Here is a 19,802-nt window from a genome sequence, read left to right on the forward strand (position 1 = left end):
AACACAGAATAAGGGATAAGTCAAATATTTAGCTACCTGCCTAGTCACCACCACTAATAGTGTTTATCCTAGGACAGGATAGTAAAGTATTTTTACCAACAATAGGTCAAACTATCCCACTAGCTAAACTTCTCACGGAGTTGGGGTATGTATCAAACTCTTTTAACCTCTATTTTTCAAAGTTGTTTTACCCTTTTTTTAATGGCTGCAAATGTATTGCTTCATGGTAAAAACTGTAGTTAAATCCCATGGGATTAAAACGGATCACAGGGTGTCCTGATACTGGAACCCCAACAATTACAGCAACTGTAATCGATGAGGGAACCTGACAGCAAGTGCTCAATTTTCCTACAGCACCACCGCAGGGGAAATGAAGCATTACACATTTAAATCAATGAGCTGTATGTCTAAAGCATGGACATGCCGAATACTCCATACACACTTTGTAGACGCTCTCCACTGTGGTTAATAAATGAGGCTCCTAAACATGTAACTCCCCCTCTATTATAAGTAGAGATGCAATTAGAATTGTTTAGGCTTTAGTGCAGAAATTTGTTAGCATTCCTTGCTATCTCTATGTCTGCAAAAAAAGTTTGTTCTGGTAAATTGCATTCTGGGAACTGAGGTCTACACCAAGCACTGTACAGTAATTTACTGTAGCAAAAACGGGTGATATAGGGTGAAAAAATGTTTTAAGTATAGCACATTATATACAATGGAGATACATACTGCAGTTAAATTCCTACAATCTTGCATCAATCAGACCTGGTAAGTGTTAAATTATTCGATATTTTGGATCGTCGGACTGGCATAGAAAAGTATAAGATACTCACTAGTTAGGGTAGAGAACCTTCAATAGGAAGGTAAGTTCCCAATTGGTTCGCTCTACTTAATTTTCTGCTTGCCACATTTTTTGGACTACAAGTTGCATTTTTTAGCAAGATAAAAAAATCTTGACAAAGTGTTTCCATCTTATAGTCTGCAGTCAGACCCGCTTGACTTAAAGGGGTTATTCCATAAATCATTTTTATACCAAAAGTCCTAAAATGGGGATAATAGCTGTTTTAAAGTAATTTTATCTCCCCAAAAAATGTGACCTTTTTCATAATTGTTTGCTTCCATCTGTCTCTCTTGATACTGCTTCTAATCTATGCTGCTGTGAGAGATGGCACTGAGCAAAGTCTATCACCTTCGCCCTAAGGCAGCTGACAATATAGTCCCTTCTTGCTTTCCCTGCAGAAGTCTCCACTGCTAGTGTATACTGCCATGCTACTGCAGAAGCTCTGCTACTTCCCTGACAAGCTGGGCAGAAAGCTATTTCTACTGGCTGCTCTGCAGTGTACAGAGGATCACTATGTAAAGAACTGGCTGTGCGGAGAGAGACCGTATGCCTGTCCACCAGCACTCAGCTCATTAGGTGGACTTGCACATTGCTACACGCTTTAAACAGTAGGTGGCGCCATACTATGTAAGTAAATATCATAGCTCTTCACTAGATCATTTTGTAACAGCACGTAAATGGCAAATATTATTTATTTTGTGTTCGCTCTCTCGCTGCCCAACACTTATCTGATTAATGCAGGGCAGAGGGAGAAGCTGAATGCAACGTGCACATCTCATTTACCTTCTCGTCATAGAGAAAACAGTGTGGATGGTGACAGTTGCACATGCCTTTCATTCCCAGCCTGGCACTGGTCAGTATGATCAGTGCAGGGCATGAAGAGAAGCTCAGCATGATATGCACATCACATTCAGCTTTCTGACAGAACACTGCAAGTCTCATCACTGGAGCCTGGGAAACCTAGACCACAGGGAAATAAAATATTAACCCCTTCTACTAAAGACCACCAGGGAATAAAATATTAACCCCTTCTACTAAAGACCACCAGGGAATAAAATATGAATGCTCGTCATCCAGACATTTTGTCGCCGTGAGGGGGGGGGGGGAGTGATGGGGGATCAGAGGGAGACCCCTTGCTCTCACTAACTTCTCAGATGGCGTAACATTTAAAGAATATGTACAACTTTGAAATAGTTTTTTTTTTCTTTTTTTGTCAAATATGACAGGTTCAGTGTCAGCGAGTCCTGTGTATCTCTGACACGCAGGATCGAGCTGCTATCGATCACATCCAAGTTCATAACTTAGATGTGATAGAGAACGGTGGGTCCTGCATGTCAGAGACAAGCAGAACCTGCTGTCACTGAACCCGTCAGTGTCGCTGACCTGACGGATTCATGGTTTCAGCGCACGATACAGTTGCTCTGTATACAGGATAGTATCTCAAATAGTATATATGTATAATTGTATAATTTTTTTTTAAAAAAGGTGTAGAAAGCCTTTATTGGGGGGGGGGGGGCTGTGATGGAAGTTATCTCTGACCCCAGATGTTGCAGACGGGTGTAAGCCGTATAAAACAGTTTCTGAGCCTGCTCCATATTGTTAATGCACTAAGGGGTTAATAATCCCTTACCAGTAGACTAATATGACTAAGGAATGGATGAACAGAGTAAAAGAAGTCTTCCTGAAGGAGGAGAAGTCATGGACTGGTTCTTTTCTAGTTTGGGTCCCAGAAGTCAGCCCTCTACTGATCAGAATGTAATGGCCTATCTTAGCGATATGTCATCACTTTATGAAATTAAAATAATCCTTCAAGCGGGGGCCCTTAAAATAAGCTGTTTTCATGTAGAGCTGAAGTGTAAATGGGAATGTCCAATGATTTCAGAGGGTACCTATGATCCTCCAGAGCAGAATCTAACCTGCGGCTCTTCAGCTGTGGTAAAACTAAAACTAAGGCCCCATGCACACGAACGTAAAAACGCCGGTAATCACGGGCCGTAATTACGGGCCTATAGACTTCTATTGGCCACGGGTACCTCCCCGTATGCTTACGGGAAGGTGCCCGTGCCGTTGAAAAATATAGAACATGTCCTATTTCAGGCCGTAATAACGGCACAGGAAGGCCTATAGAAGTCTTTGGGGCTCCCGTAATTACGGGTGGCTACGTGTGTGCACCCGTAATTACGGAAGCGTTGCTAGGCGACGTCAGGGGATAGTCACTGTCCAGGCTGCTGAAAGAGTTAAACGATCGGCAGTAACTCTCAGCACCCTAGACAGTGACTACTGATCACAATATAGATCAACGTGTAAAAAAAATAGAAGTTCATACTTACCAAGAACTCCCTGCATCTTCCTCCAGTCCGGCCTCCTGGGATGACGTTTCAGCCCATGTGACCGCTGCAGCCAATCACAGGCTGCAGCGGTCACATGGACTGCAGCGTCATCCAGGGAGGTCGGGCTGGATGTCGAAAGAGGGACGCGTCACCAAGACAACGGCCGGGTAAGTATGAATTTTTTTTACTTTCACTACGGAAAGGGCTGCTCCTTCTATTTATCCTGCACTGAGAGAGAGAAGGGGCTGCCGATTAGTGCAGTGCAAGTTTGCAGGGAAAACGTGCCCGTAAATACTGGTGCAATACGGGTCGAATATGTGTGACCAAGGACCCGTATTTACGGGAGGAAAAAAATACGTTCGTGTGCATGGGGCCTTACTGCATAACCTGAAAGCTGTTGCAGCATGGTAGGAGTTGTAGTTTCCACACAGCTAAAGAGCGACTGATGGAGACCACTGCTTCAGATCAAGAGCAATGCTTGATAGGGGTCTTGGTTTCAGCTCAGCATGCTTCAGGGGGAAATTTGAACTCCTTCAGATTTGCAGAAATGAACTTTAGCGCACACCTTTCAACGACAATGAGGCTCTTTCTAAGGAACTACCAGCTGCCGTGTCCCCTTCAGAACAGATCTGTTGCAGAAATGTGTCAGCGTGATGATTCCAAAGGCAGCATGCAAAACTGTAGATCTCCGCGGCTAGCTGAAACACAAAACACAAAATATAAATCAGAGCCGGAAGTTATCAATCTGCGTGTGTGAAGAAAATGCCAGCATTGCTAAGTACTTTTCAGGACTTCACTAAATCAATGTTAAATTGGCATTCAGCATCCAGTCACTTCACATTTGCTGAAAGATTAATCTACAGGAAACTCCAGTCAGTGGCTTCTTTAAATGACTGACATCGATACATTCTATGCAGTTCAAAGCATTAACTTGAAACATTACTGTGTCTTTAAAGTCCAGCAGAGTCGGTAAAATCTCAGTGCAGGAAAATATAATACATTTTACAATCAACACAAATCATTCTAGAAAACGTGTTCATGTCTAAGATCTGTACGTCTCTAGAAGGCTCACAGAGTAGGACACCCCTTGAACACCATTCTGCAGTTTAGATAATCATTAATCTATACAAAAAGTAGAATAACTTAACACATACATTCCATTTACCTACTGTATCTTGTACTGATCCTGAGTTATAATACGTATTATAGTCCAGAGCTGCATTCATAATTCTGCAGCCCTCAGAGCTGAAAACAATCAGCATTCCTTGATGAATCAATTTCTGCACAGATGTCCTGGTGATTTGCATTCTGGGAAATTTAGTCTTTATATTAGGTACTTATCATATAGCGAAAAAGTCCCACTGTACCACTATATTATAGGAGCTCAGTTAAGCGGTTAGGTGTGCAACAAGCTTGTCCACTGTTCTTAATGCAGTTCTGGTCTATAATACAGGCCGTAACTAAAGCTGGCCATACACATTAGATGTAGGTCAACCGAACCTGCAGATTTAGTCAGGATGGGCCGACCATCTAATGTGTATGGCGGCGTCCAGACTATCTCCTGACGGCGGATGCCAGGGGAGAGAAGAATCAGGATGTTGAATTTCAATATACCCGATCCTTTTGTTTGTTAGTAGATAAGTCACTGCCAGGAGTCTGGCAGCGACTTTTCCCTTTTTCAAAACTCATGTCGACTGTGCTATTGATTCCGTCACAAAAACGGAAACCTGCCGGAATGGTGACAAACGGAAACCTTTAGCAATGTTTCCGTCACTATTGATATCAATGGTGATGCAAACGGAAGCTAAGATTTCCGTTTGACTTTCGGTTGAGGGGTTCACCCGACGGAAACCTCCAACGGAACTAATGAACGGAAAGCCAACGCTGATGTGAACCGGCCCTAAATGGCAAGATGACTACACTGTTTTTTTTTTTTAGTAATAATATTTATAATTTGTTAATACATATTTATAGGCAAAGGGGCATTGTGAGGTTATAAAAAAAAATGTCCTGTGTTTTCTTTAAAAAAAACCAGCGCCACTCTTGTCCATGGGCTGTGTCTGGTATTGCTCAGCTCAATTCAATTAATGAAGCTTGGATGCAATACCAGACACAGCCCAGGGGCAGAGGTAGCGCTCTCTTTAAAGATGAAAAAAACAAATCCTTTAATTTCACTTGTGATAAGACTTTTTTTTTCCAGATATTAAAATACATTTTACGGCATCGTCAGTCCCCATGGCTACAAATGTTAAAGCAATGACATTATCTATGGAACCAGAATCCAGTGTATTCCCACTTTTCATTGTCATTAGGTAGAAAATAATTCTAGGGAACGAAGGAGACAAATAAACACATACGTACGACGTGAACAGCCCTTGAATAATGAGCATCTTACATATAATATGAGAACTTTTTATCATTGAAATGAAAACGGAGGACTCTCGGGGACAGTTGTACCCTGTGTTCAGTTTACTCCTGTATAACTAATAAGACATTTTCATCAAATTTCCTGCAGTTTAATTTATGACTATTACTGTAAACTGCAATATTAGAACCTACTTATCTTGAATGCAAAAACACATTGCGTAGGTAAATAAAAATACTGGTGGAGACAAAGCTTCTGGGAAGCGTTCTACTAGAGGAACACAAACATTTCTCATGAAGTTGAGATACACCGTGCTATCTGAAGGGACACTTCTCATCGTAAACCAAACTGCGTGGGTGTCTATTTTTTATTCCCAGCTCTAGACATCATTTTAATCTTAGAAGCATAAAGAATAAACACTCCCCGAACACTTAGAAGACAAACTGGGTTTCTGCAATAATAAACTCTTCGTAATTTAATATGTGAGCTGGAAAAATGGCAATGTCAGTTGAATCTAGAAAAAGATCTCAGCCCTGGACTGTAGGAGTTCTATCTTTATGTTGACTGGAGGGTGAATCCTTGACCTCGCCACAGACAGCCAACACTAGTGGCCCAAGTAAGCAAAAACTACAAAAAAAAGGTTTGGCGTGAATGTGGATTTTGATGGTTAAATGTAAACTGTCTTACAGCAACGTATCTTAAGATTTTTCACATTTCATCCCGATCCTCTCAACTTTTCCGACTTTAGGTGGAATGTCCATACTTTTATAGGCAGAATAGCCAAAAGGGCATGGTACCAACAGATAGGATAATGGTTAGAATGGATAATGTAGTATTATGTATGTATTGTGGGTATTGTAACAGTAGGAATTCCATTTGCTGGGCAGCTCAGCCGGTGATCTAGGTTCTGTTGTTATTACATATTTCAAGTTTCAATAGCTTGTAATACTATTTTTTTTATATAGTACCAACATATTTATTCCACAGCGCTTTACAATTGGGGAAGTAACAAACAAGTAAAATGACAAATAATCAAAAGAATAAATGAGAAAAAGCATAGAGGATCCTGGGCACTACAGCTTACAATTTAAATGAAATAGGAGGAGGAGGGACACAATAGGTACATGGTAGGGCTGGGCGATTATGTCCTAAATCCAAATCACGATTAATTGAACATGTGACCTCGATTACGATTAATGAATGATTATTTAGGCCACACCACTTTTTGTATGTCATCAGTGGCGGATCATCACCAGGGGGCCCATGGCCGCCCGAACCCCCTCATGCCCGGTGGCGTCGCTAGCACTGGAGGGAACCCCGGTGCCAGAACCGCACCTGTCATGAGGCGAGGCGAACTTCTGTCCTACTTAGCAGCCGTGGTCTGTGCTGAAACTCCCCTTCCAGCTCCCCTTCCCTGCTCTACACATCTCTCCTCGTGCTGCTAGCAGTCGGGACATGAGGGGGGGGGGGGGGAGACTTTCTGCGGGCTCTGTGTAGGGCTGTGAGCAGGAGAAACGCTGTGTGAAGACTCCCACCACATCAACCTGCTGAACGCCCTTCACAAATATCCTACATAAAAGGTAAGTGCATGTGTGTTTACAATGTGTACTTTACATGTGTATACTGTGCATACTCATGTGTGTTTACAATGTTTACTTTACATGTGTATAATGTGCATACTCATGTGTGTTTACAATGTGTACTTTACATGTGTATAATGTGCATACTCATGTGTGTCTGTGATGTGTACATGTGTATGTATGTATGTCTTGGTGTGTGTGTGTATATATATATATATATATATATATATATATTTCTGCAGCAATTCCGCAGAAACTAGCAAAAATTCCGCTTGGGTGTAAGACAGAGAGGTGTATGATGCGGATTGGCCAGCGTCATACACCTCTTTGTCATACGCCCACTTGGTTTAAAATTAAAAAACGCCCAGTTGGGCATTAAGGACCACATTTGCATAAATGTTCTAAACGCCATAACTTTGTTAAAAAACATCGTTTTTAAAATAAAAACACATTGCTAGTAACTACATTCCAGCGCCGATAAACTGATGTAGGAGATAGAGCATTTTTATTCTGGTGACAGAGCCTCTTTAAGCCCCAATACAGTAGCAGCAGAGTAGATTAGATGTGAACAATTCTCATCCACACGCTGCGTAAATGATAAGTGGGGAAAAAAGCTCACAAATGGACCTGCGGTGCGTTTTTTTATTCCGCAGCATGTCAATTGTATTTGCGTAAACGCTGCTCATTTGTTTCGGGTTTTCCCCATTTAATTCAATGGGGAGGTAAAACCCGCAACAAATAGCAGATGTTATGTAATGCAATTTAGAAAAAATAAAAATCTTATACTTGCCCAGAATTCTGTTTCCTCGTTCAGGCCGGCCTCCTGGGATGACGTTTCATCCCATGTGACCGCTGCAGCCAATCACAGACTGCAGCAGTCATATGGGATAAAATGTCATCCCAGGGCTGCACTGTAGCGACGCTGTGTAGCACTATATACAAGGGGGGGAGCGCTGTGTGGAACTATATATAAGGAAGGGAGCGCTGTGTGGCACTATATACAAGGGGGAGTGCTGTGTGGCTCTGTCTATAGGGGGCTGTGTGATGCTATCTATAGGGGGCTGTGTGACGCTATCTACAGGGGGCTGTGTGTGTGGCGCTATCTACAGGTGTGTGTGTGGCGCTATCTACAGGGGGTGTGTGTGCCCTATCTACAGTGGGTGTGTGTGTGTGGCGCTGTCTACATGTGGGGTTGGCGCTATCTACAGGGGGCACTGTGTATGTGGTGCTTTACTTTACAGTGTGTGACACAATTATATTCAGGGGCGCAGTGCATGGTGATATTATATTTAAGGGCTGCAGAAATGGGTCATGGCCAGGAGAAGTCGTCATGAGCTCTGGACCGGATGGAGAAGAAGAGGAAAAAAAAACTACTAGCATCTGAGACGTCGTCACCTGTGAGTCACTGGATTTGTAGAGAATCTGTCCCCTCTCCTGTCATGTTTATTATAGGAAATCCTTGCATTCCACATAACGTCTTTGTGCAGTCCAGAACTGATAGAAAAATTGGTGTTACCAATCCCCTTGTCAGGAGGATGTGTCCCTGCACAGTGTAATACTGTCAGTATGTAAGGACACAGCCCTGTGAAAGGGGAATCGTAACATCCATTTGTTAATGCTTGCGCAAAAAGGTAGTGTTAGCAATAGTTACGGCGCGGCAGGGTGGCGGTGGAGAAGGGGGGCCCAATTTGGGTAACAGCCCAGGGCCCATGGTCTTCTTAATCCGCCACTGCATGCCATTGAATATATATCCCCTGAGCCTGCTGTATAATACGGAATATGATATACCCCTTGACACTGCCCCCACACAGTAGAATGCCCCCATAGTGCTCCCCAAAGAGTATAATGCCCCATAGTTGAACCTACACAGTATAATGACCCCATAGCTGCCGCTGCAGTGTATGCCTCAGAGTCCCCACACAATATAATGCCCCATAGTGACCCCTACACACTAAAATGCCCTTAGTTGCACCCAAACTGTATAATGCCCTATAGCACCACCCCACAAGGTATAATGCCCTATAGTACCCCCCCCCCACAAAGTATAATGCCCCATAGCTATGCGCATACAGTATAATGCAACAATAGCTGCCCCCACACAGTATAATGTCTCCATAGCTGCCCCACACAGTGTAATTTTTGAGACTAAGGTGACTAAATAATCAAGATGACACATTTTTTTAACAATCTGAGGAACTTAGTCAGAGACTAGCTAGTCGGGGATACCCTAGACATCTCATCACAAAATCATTAGCTCGCACTACTGGCCAAAGTCAACGATCATTGTTAAAATCTAGACGTAGGAATGCGATCTCCAAAAAAGACAACAAACGTTTTGTGTTGTCGTTTGCTTGTAGCCCGATGAGTGAAGTAATACGCTCGATTATTCACAATAATTGGCATCTGGTCGAGAATGATCCTTTACTTACGGACGTCTCGACCAGACGTCCAATTGTTTCTTTCCGTCGAGGTCAGAATCTGAGAGACGTACTTGTTAAGGGGGTTTTCTTCCCATTCTGAGTCAGGAGATTGGCTAACAGCATCTTTACCGAAAGGGAATTATAGATGCGGCCAATGTAGGTTTTGCGATCTGCTTTTGCGAAGAAGGTACCTAAAATTGGGGGGCTGTTCGTTCCACGTAGATGATATGATTACCTGCAAATCGCAATTTGTGGTCTATGTGATTTTCTGTCCTTGCAAAAATTTTTATATAGGCAAGACAATACGCCAGATGCAGAAACGCTTTGGTGAACATGTGAGATCCTTAGACACAGGAAAGGGCTGCCCAAGATTCATGCAGCATATGAATGAGTGCCATGGTAACAATTACAGGACACTGCGTTTTGCAGGATTAACTCAGATAAAATTGTCCCCATCAGGGGGAGACAGGCATGGCACCCTATTAAGAAAAGAGGCTGAATTTATTTTAAAAACGGAGGCACTGGGACCGCTGGGTCTGAATGACCGCAACGATCTTAGCTCCTTTTTAATATAATTATTGTTTCAATTTGTTGAATAAATTTTGTACTACATGCACAGTTAGATTTTAGTATCTTGTTACCTATTTTCTGTGCACTCTTGTGTTCCTTTTTATGTTTTTCCTTTATTGTATTTGTAAGCTCTCATGGGCGTGTTATAAAAGGAGCAATGAAGAAGTGACGTGTCAGCCTTGACAAAGCGCTCTCAGTGTGAAACGGTCGTTGCCATCTTTCACATCATCTTTGACCGAGATCTGTTCAAATAAATCCTTTCTATTGCCACAGCGGTGAGTGCCTCGTACATTCCTCCTGTCCATCCCCACACAGTGTAATGCCTCCATAGTGACCCCCACCCAGTAAAATGCCCTCATAGTTGCACCCAAACAGTATAATGCCCTATAGTACCAACCCCACACACACAGTATAATGCCCCATAGCTGTCCGCATACAGTATAATGCCCCAATATCTGCCTCCACCCAGTATAATTCCTCCACAGCTGCCCCCACACAGCATAGTGGCCTCATAGTGACCCCCATGCAGTAAAATGCCCCCATAGCTGCCACCACACAGTATAATGACCCCATAGTAATAATATAAGTTAGGCCAAATTTTTTACATACAATGAGAAAGAGGTAAAAAGGACCAAGGCACAAATGGACGATGTACAGTATTAATCAAATTAAGGCACCAGACAGACATCAACATAGCTGTATTTGTATGCATATATGATAATGTTTCAGGGGTGGCATGTCTCATTTATCACATCTGAACCAGGATACGCCCCCCCCCCCCCACAACCCAACGGGAGCAGAATAAGACTATTGTCATGCATTCTATTCTTACTAGAGCCAAGACAGTTATGACAGATCCATTGGGTAACGTATCCCATTGACTTATAATGGCTCCTTTTATCTCATTTTCCATTACAATAACCCCAGGGTTGTGCTTGCACTATCATTGAAGGTTGTACTGAAGCTTTTTTTTCTCTTTGGCTTTTTTTTTGTTTTGTTTTCTTTCGATACTAACCCAAGGAACGTCTACTATTTTTAAGAGGGTCAAGTACATTTTCTGGCCAATAAAACATATTATAATTAAATTAATAGACCAGTTAAACATCTGATTTGATTGGGTAGAATTTAAATTAGACATAATGGCTACCTAAGGGTATGTCCACACACAGCGTAAACACTGCGGAAATGGTGCAGTGTATTACAGTAGCAGCAAAGATGATGGGCTTTGAACAAATCGAATCCACACGCTGAAAAAATAAACTCACAGAAAACACGTGCGGATGTTGACCTGCGGTGTGAATTCTCACTCTGCTGCATGTCAATTGCAAAAACGCTGGAGAATTTCCACACAGAAAATCCGGACGGAAATTCTGCAGTGATTACAATGTCTCTTGACGTATCCTTAATTTCTGTATTATTTATGAGACCATCTGTGCCTACAGCAATTTGTCAGCAAAATGATGTGCCGCTCCCTCTAGCCAGGTAACCTTAGTAGTCACCTTGCTGTCACATGGGCTGTTGCTAGGCAATGTTCCTAAAATTGTAAGGCCATTTTCTAATACAAAAAAGAACAATATTAATGCACAGGAGGTGACATTAGTCAGGTGTAACTGGAAATGGTGGAGTATAGTATGGTGAAAAGAGTTTTTCTTTAATAATCCCAATACATGTCCTATTATAGATCATAACTTTACTTGTTTGGACACTTTCATATAAGTTTTATTACCCTTCATATAAATCCCTTTCATGCAAGTATAAGCCTGCAGAACCTTCCTTTCCACTTTCACATAATGTTCATTACAGAATCTTCCGTTTCCGGACCAAGAAGTGTCAGCAATATTGCTTATGGTATATAAAGTTATGTTCACACGTGGCCGACTTGTAGAAATTTCTGTGACTGAAAATCAGTTTCATACATTTGAATGGGGTTGTTTCTGTAGCACGTGGATGGATCTTTACAAACGATACTTAGGTGAAAAATCTGTCACGTGTGAACGAACCGAACCCTTGCCGTCATACTGTGGCCATCTAATTTTTATATGCATTTTGTCTCACTGCAGGATATCTTTTTGTAACTTTAGTGAGGGTCCTTATCGTTTTCAGCTCGGAGCGGTTGTCCCTTCCATCCTCCATAGGAGCAATGAACAGCATTGGATCTGGCCGAAGCCATTAAAAGGCTCTTTTTTAAGCTTACAATGCAATAGTTTTAAATGGATGTTTGACCTTTCGAGTGGAATTTAAAGAGAAAAATCCAGTGCTCCTTAAAGTCTTTGTAAAGATTGTAACTGGCATACATGGCATATAAAATGTGCTCGCTTCTTGGACCGCAAAATATTCTAGGAATTTAATTCCTATCTGGATTATGCAGATGGTTTCCTTTAAAACCGATCTCACTTGTGACTTTCTCCTAAAATTGAGATTGCATCCACAAATGCATTTAGCAATCTCCTATTCCCACTCTCTAAAATCACAGCAGGTGTACGGCTCCGAGTGAAATCTTTCATTGATGAGGATTTCAATTACTGAAGCAAAATAATTATCTCTGTACTTTCAAGAAGAGATGTATGATTATACGCTTTCTACTTTATCTACAAAAGTAAGACCGCAAAATATCAATAAGGATGTAGCGCAGCCATTTTTTCAAAAGTTCTCCTTTTTTTCCCCCATCAACTTTAAAAGTGTTCCTCAATAGACATCAATTATCACCGCGTGGCAGCAAACTGCATGAAAACTTGATTGGACTAATAGGCCACTTAAATGTAATGTAAGCAGGTATCACAGCATCTGCTCCGGTTTATTATTCAGTCGCTGCACACGAAAAAGCGAGCAAGTTAAGCGCCCATACACATGTGTTGGGGATGCCGCTTCATTACATGCTTATTTCCTCTAAGGAAAGACATGATACATCTTCCACAGCACAACACTGAAAGAGCAAGTGTGGAGAACGTCAGGTTTAGGTCATCTCAAAATGAATTTTATTTACTTCTACTGATATTGTGTCTGTGGACAAATCCCAGGAGCCACCTAGCCAACACACCTAGAGATGCGCTAGGTTAATAAAAGCCTATGAACGCTCGTTCCCGATTATTGCCTTGTGTAAACAGGGCAGCAATCAGTCAACAAACAATCACACGTTGGTTCAGCATCTGATTTAAAGGCCATGTACACATATGAAATAGTTTTTTTTTTATAAAAATGTGTCAAGTGTGTTTGGTGCAACTTTTTAAATACTTATTACTAAAAATTATTTTAACTTTTTGAGATACCGCTGCTTTGTATTCTGTATACAGAGCAGCTGTATCGTGCGCTGAGACATAAATCCGTCAGGTCCGCAGGACTGACGGGTTCATTGAAAGCGGGGATCCACCTGTATTCGATCACATCATAATTATCTTAAATGTTATCGATAGCAGCTTGATCCTGCATGTCAGAGACAAGCATGACTCGCTCGCTAGATACAGCTGCTCTGTATACAGTATACAAAGCAGCTGTATCTCAAAAAGTAAAACAATTTTTTAATAAAAAGTATTTTAAAAAGTTGCACCAATCACACTGACCTTTTTATTAAAAAAAAAACAGGATGTGCTGCCGACATTATGTAGATTCTATGAGGACAGAAGGATCGTATTAATGATGGCTTGTCCCCATACCATTTACACACCATTTACATTGGCCCATGTAAAGGGCCTTTAAACTAGCGCCGATCGACCTGTAATTATCAAGTAACGCCGCTTGTTACGGCAACATATCTGCCTGTGTAAACCCGGCTGACTTTTAAAGTCTAAAGGAGTTTGTCTGTCCCTTATATTAGCAGAATACTCCAGTTGGCTCCCATGGTAAAGAGACTTAGCAATTTGTTCATTAAGGAATTCAGAATGTTCAGCTTTACAGGACAATCTTCTGTTTCAAAACGTTAAACCCTGAAAAGACTTCAACAAGGAGAAGTCACTGTTCCGGGCCGTTCGTCCCGGGTGTCAGCTGTAGAAGACAGCTGATACCCGCAGCGTATGGAGCGCACTCAGCGCGCTCCATACATCACCCCCTGCACAAGGACGTATTGGCACGTCGTGGTGCGCGAAGGGGTTAAAGGTATATGGAAGTCCTAGAGGGAGCTGTCTGACCGTGACCCCCAACTCTAAGTAAGAGTGAAGAGCCACTGCAAAAAGCTGCTTCCACTCTAGAGGACTACACACCACCATGTATTCCATGGTTGACCGCAGCTTACCCCGGTGGGGTTTTCAGCTGCCAGAATTATCTTTCTTTTAATTTAAATATTTTATTAATATGCAGTAAATTATTGTGATGCAAACAGAGCGGAGACTTATACAAAATAACACTAAACACAATACCCTACAGATTCCCAACCTACACTCCTCCCCCCACCCTCCAGATCCAAGGAACGGAATAGAAAAAAAACTAACTAAAGTAAAACGGTCATTCGTGAGTCAGGAACTTCTCTTCCCAATAGTCATGACTGACAGCTTACCTTTTGTACTACCCACAATGATAGGGAGAGAGCTGCCAATCACAGTTGTGGGGGACGAGAGCAAATGTCTTGAGTGCTGGACTCCTAGCAGTCACAGTAGCTCAAAAAATACACAAGTATTTCTTCTAAAATTACAAAACTCTCCCTACATGCTTTTTTTTATTTATATAGAACCAACATATTCCACAGCGCTGTACAGAGTTTATCATTACTTATATCGGTCCCTATCCCCATTGGGGCTCACAATCTAAATTCCAAATTAACATAGACTTTTGGGCAGTTTACGTCACCCTCACCACTTTTTAAAAAAGGGGGCGTACACTAGCTAAGGGGGATGGGCCACCTGCATCCCTATAGATTAACTATAATTTACGCCGGAAACTGATTACACTCGTAACAAGGTAGAGACTTGTGCTGGGCCCTGTACCTTCCCCTCCCCATACCCCATCGGACAATAAAATAAAATAAAATACTCACCTCACTGCTCCCCCAGGCGCTCACAGCAAGCCACGGACATACAAGGTACTAACGCGGGCAGCGTTACCTCTAAATAAATGTGTTACATCAGCAAACAGTTTATTAAGACTGGCCTATTAAACGGTAGTCCTAATAAATCTCCCCCAGTATTTTTTTGGGAGTGTGGGAGGAAATCAGATTACTTGAAGGAAACACACGAAAACATGGAGAACCACCATGCAGATGTGGTCGTCGGTCGGATTTGAACCCAGGACCCCAGTGCAACCGATATGTTCTTTAACCCCTTCCCTCTTTAGCCACTTTTGACCTTCCTGACAGAGCCTCATTTTTCAAATCTGACATGTGTCACTTTATGTGGTAATAACTCCGGAATGCTTTCACCTATCCAAGCGATTCTGAGATTGTTTTCTCGTGACACATTGGACTTTATGTTACTGGCAAAATTTGCTCGATATGTTCAGTATTTAATTGTGAAAAACACCAAAATTTAGCGAAAAATTGCAAAAATTAGCATTTTTCTCAATTTAAATGTATCTGCTTGTAAGACAGGCAGTTATAATACACAAAATTGTTGCTAATTAACATCCCCCATATGTCTACTTTAGATTGGCATCGTTTTTTGAACATCCTTTTATTTTTCTATGACCTCACAAGGCTTAGAACATTAGCAGCAATTTCTCACATTTTCAAGAAAATTTCAAAAGGCTATTTTTACAGGGGCCAGTTCAGTTGTGAAGTGGTTTTGAGGGCCTTATATATTAGAAACCCCAAAAAAGTCACCCCATTTTAAAAACTTCACCCCTCAAAGTATTCAAAACAGCATTTAGAAAATGTCTTAACCCTTTAAACATTTCACAGGAATTAAAGCAAAGTAGAGGTGAAATTTACAAATTTCATATTTTTCTGCAGAAATACATTTTTAATACAATTTTTTTTATAACACAGAAGGTTTTACCAGAGAAATGCAACTCAATATTTGTTGCCCAGTTTTTGCAGTTTTAGGAAATATCCCACATGTGGCCGTAGCGTGCTACTGGACTGAAACACCGGCCTCAGAAGCAAAGGAGCACCTAGTGGATTTTGGGGCCTTATTTTTGTTAGAATATATTTTAGGCACCATGTCAGGTTTGAAGGGCTCTTGCGGTGCCAAAACAGTCAAAATCCCCCAAAAGTGACCCCATCTGGGAAACTAGACACCTCAAGGAAATTATCTAGGGGTGTAGTGAGCATTTTCACCGCACAGGTTTTTTACAGAAATTATTGGAAGTAGGCCGTGAAAATTAAAATTAACATTTCTTCAAAGAAAATGTAGGTTTAGCGATTTTTTTTCTCATTTCCACAAGGACTAAAGGAGAAAAAGCACCGCAAAATTTGTAAAGCAATTTCTCCCGAGTAAAACAATACCTCACATGTGGTAATAAACGGTTGTTTGGAGACACGGCGTGGCTGAGAAGGGAAAGAGCGCCATTTGGCTTTTGGAGTTCACATTTAGCAGGAATGGTTTGCGGAGGCCATGTCACATTTACAAAGCCCCTGAGGGGACAAAACAGTGAAAACCCCAAACAAGTGACCCCATTTTGGAAACTATACCCCTTGAGGAAATTATCTAGGGGTATAGTGAGCATTTTGACCCCACAGGTTTTTTGCAGAAATTTTTGCAAGTAGGCTGTGAAAATGAAAATCTACATTTTTTCAAATAAAATGTAGGTTTAGCTAATTTTTTTTCATTTCCACAAGGACTAAAGGAGAAAAATCACCATAAAATTTGTAAAGAAATTTCTCCCGAGTAAAACAGTACCCCACATGTGGTAATAAACGGCTGTTTGGACACACGGCGAGGCTGAGAAGGGAAAGAGCGCCATTTGGCTTTTGGAACTCAAATTTAGCAGGAATGGTTTGCGGAGGCCATGTTACATTTACAAAGCCCCTGAGGGGACAAAACAGTGGAAACCCCCCACAAGTGACCCCATTTTGGAAACAACACCCATTGAGGAAATTATCTAGGGGTATAGTGAGCGATTTGACACCACAGTTTTTTTGCAGAAATTATTGGAAGTAGGCCCTGAAAATAATAATCTACATTTTTTCAAAGAAAATGTAGGTTTAGCTAATTTTTTCTCATTTCCAGAAGGACTAAAGGAGAAAAAGCACCACAAAATTTGTAAAGCAATTTCTCCCGAGTAAAACAATACCCCACATGTGGTAATAAACGGCTGTTTGGACACACGGCAGGGCTTAGAAGGGAAAGAGCACTATTTGACTTTTTGAGATCACATTTAGCAGGAATGATTTGCGGAGGCCAGGTCACATTTGCAAAGCCCCTGAGGGGACAAAACAATGAAAACGCCCAAAAAGGGACTCCATTTAGGAAACTACACCTCTTGAAGAATGCATCTAGGGGTGTAGTGAGCATTTTGACCCCACAGATGTTTCATAGAATTTATTAGAATTAGGCAGTGAAAATAAAAACAGTCCTTTTTCTTCAATAAGACGTAGCTTTAGCGCAAATTTTTTCATTTTCTCAACAAATAAAGGAAAAAAAGAACCCAACATTTGTAAAGCTATTTCTCCCGAGTACGGCAATACCCCATATGTGGTCATAAACTGCTGTTTGGGCAAACGGCAGGGCTCAGAAGGGAAGGACCGCCATTTGGAGTGCAGATGTTGCTGGATTGGTTTCTGGGCACCTGTGGGCCCAAAACAGTGGAAACCCCTCAGAAGTGACCCCATTTTGTAAACTACACCCCTCAATGCATTTACCAAGGGGTGTAGTAAGCATTTTAACCCTGCAGGTGTTTTGTAGAAATTAGTGTGCGCTCAATGTTGCAGAGTGAAAATGGGATTTTTTTCCATAGATATGCCAATATGTGGTGCCCGGCTTGTGCCACCATAACAAGACAGCTCTCTAATTATTATGCGGTGTTTCCCGGTTTTAGAAACACCCTACATGTGGCCCTAATCTTTTGTCTGGACATATGACAGGGCTCAGAAGTGAAGAGTACCATGCGGAGTGGAGGCCTAATTTGGCGATTTACAAAGTATTGGTTCACAACTGCAGAGGCTCAGATGTGAAATAATAAAAATAAACCCCTGATAAGTGACCCCATTATGGAACTGCACCCCTCAAGGCATTTATTAAGGGGTGTAGTGAGCATTTTCACCCCACAGGTCTTTTCCATAAATGAATGCGCTGCGGATGGTGCAAATTAAAAATTTATATTTTTCCCTAGATATGCCATTCAGTGGCAAATATGTCATGCCCAGCTTATGACGCTGGAGACACACACCACAAAAATTGTTAAAAGGGTTCTCACGGGTATGACGGTGCCATATATGTTGAAGGAAACTGCTGTTTGGGCACGCTGTAGGGTTCAGGGCCGAGGGAGCACCATTTGGCTTTTGGAGAGCGGATTTTGCTTGGTACTATATTTGTTTGAGTATTGCTGGTGTTTTATAATGTGGGGGTACATGTAAGCGGGGCGGAGTATATAAGGGGCATAGTCAGGTGGTATAAAAAAATAAAAATAATCCATAGATGTGTGTTACGCTGTGAAGCAATCCTTTCTGCACAGGCCGGTGTCGCACTGATAAATGGTGTCATTTCTTATCCCCCTTTTGGTCCACACTCCGCGCCTTTGTAGTTTGGGGAATTTTGCTGGGAAAGTATTATCCTGGTATAATACGGGCACCGTCGCTTCCATCGGATATGATTGGGCCCTCCCTTCCTGGTTCCCTAATTTTAGGTCCTTGATAAATCGCCTCTTGAAACAGAAGAAATGTTCTCCTCGGGCACAACTGCATATTTTTTTATTTCCTGACTTATTGGAGCCATAACTAATTTTATTTTTCATAGACGTAGCGGTATGAGGGCTGGTTTGTTGCGGGACGAGCTATAGTTTTTATAGGTACCATTTTTGGATACGTGCGACTTTTTGATCACTTTTTATTGTAATATTTGTAGGGCAAAGTGACTAAAAAACAGAAACTCTGGTAACGTTTTTTACGGGTTTTTTTTACGCTGTTCACCGCGTGCAATAAATAATATAATATTTTGATACCTCCGGTCGTTACGGTCGTGGCGATACCAAATACATATGGTTTATTATTATTTTTCAATAATAAAGGACTTGATAAGAGTAAAAGGGGGATTGTGTGTTATTTGATTACTTGAAACTTTTATTGTTTTCAAACTTTTATTTTTTGCACTTTTTTTTACACTTTTTTATACTTTTTTTACACTTTTTCTCAAGTCCCACTAGGGGACTTGAAGGTCCAACGGTCAGATTTTTTTTTTTCTAATACATTGCACTACCTATGTAGTGCAATGTATTAGATCTGTCAGTCATTCACTGACAGCAAGCCGTTTAGGCTTCGCCTCCCGGCGGGGCCTAAATCGGCTTCCGTAATGGCAGAGCAGGAGACCATTGTGTCTCCTGTTGCCATAACAGCAGTCGCCAGTCCCGATTGCCTGTCAGGGCTGGCGATCTGCTTGTAACCGCTACGATGCAGCAATCGCTTTCGATTGCTGCATCGAAGGGGTTAATGGCAGGGATCGGAGCTAGCTCCGGTTCCTGCCGTTACAGGTGGATGTCAGCTGTACAGTACAGCTGACTTCCACCGCTGATGACGCCGGATCAGCTCCTGACCCGGCGCCATCTTGCCGGCAGCTACGGAAGCCGATCAGGCTCCGCCGCCGGGCGGATCTTGACCGGCTTCGGTGCTAGGCAGACCGG

The 19,802-nt window shown here is 41.9% G+C and overlaps 1 protein-coding gene across 2 annotated transcripts in view; it reads right to left on the reverse strand.

The window, feature by feature from the left end:
* Window positions 1–19,802, reverse strand: part of IPO11 (importin 11) — a 511,812-nt gene that overhangs the window by 381,588 nt on the left and 110,422 nt on the right. For both annotated transcript variants that reach the window (XM_075839216.1, XM_075839226.1), the window contains exon 6: window positions 3,737–3,869. In XM_075839216.1, coding sequence (XP_075695331.1) covers window positions 3,737–3,869 — 133 coding nt within the window. The remainder of the gene's footprint in view (window positions 1–3,736; window positions 3,870–19,802) is intronic.

Source organism: Rhinoderma darwinii, chromosome 1 (genome assembly GCF_050947455.1).
Source record: "Rhinoderma darwinii isolate aRhiDar2 chromosome 1, aRhiDar2.hap1, whole genome shotgun sequence".
NCBI lineage: Eukaryota > Metazoa > Chordata > Amphibia > Anura > Rhinodermatidae > Rhinoderma > Rhinoderma darwinii.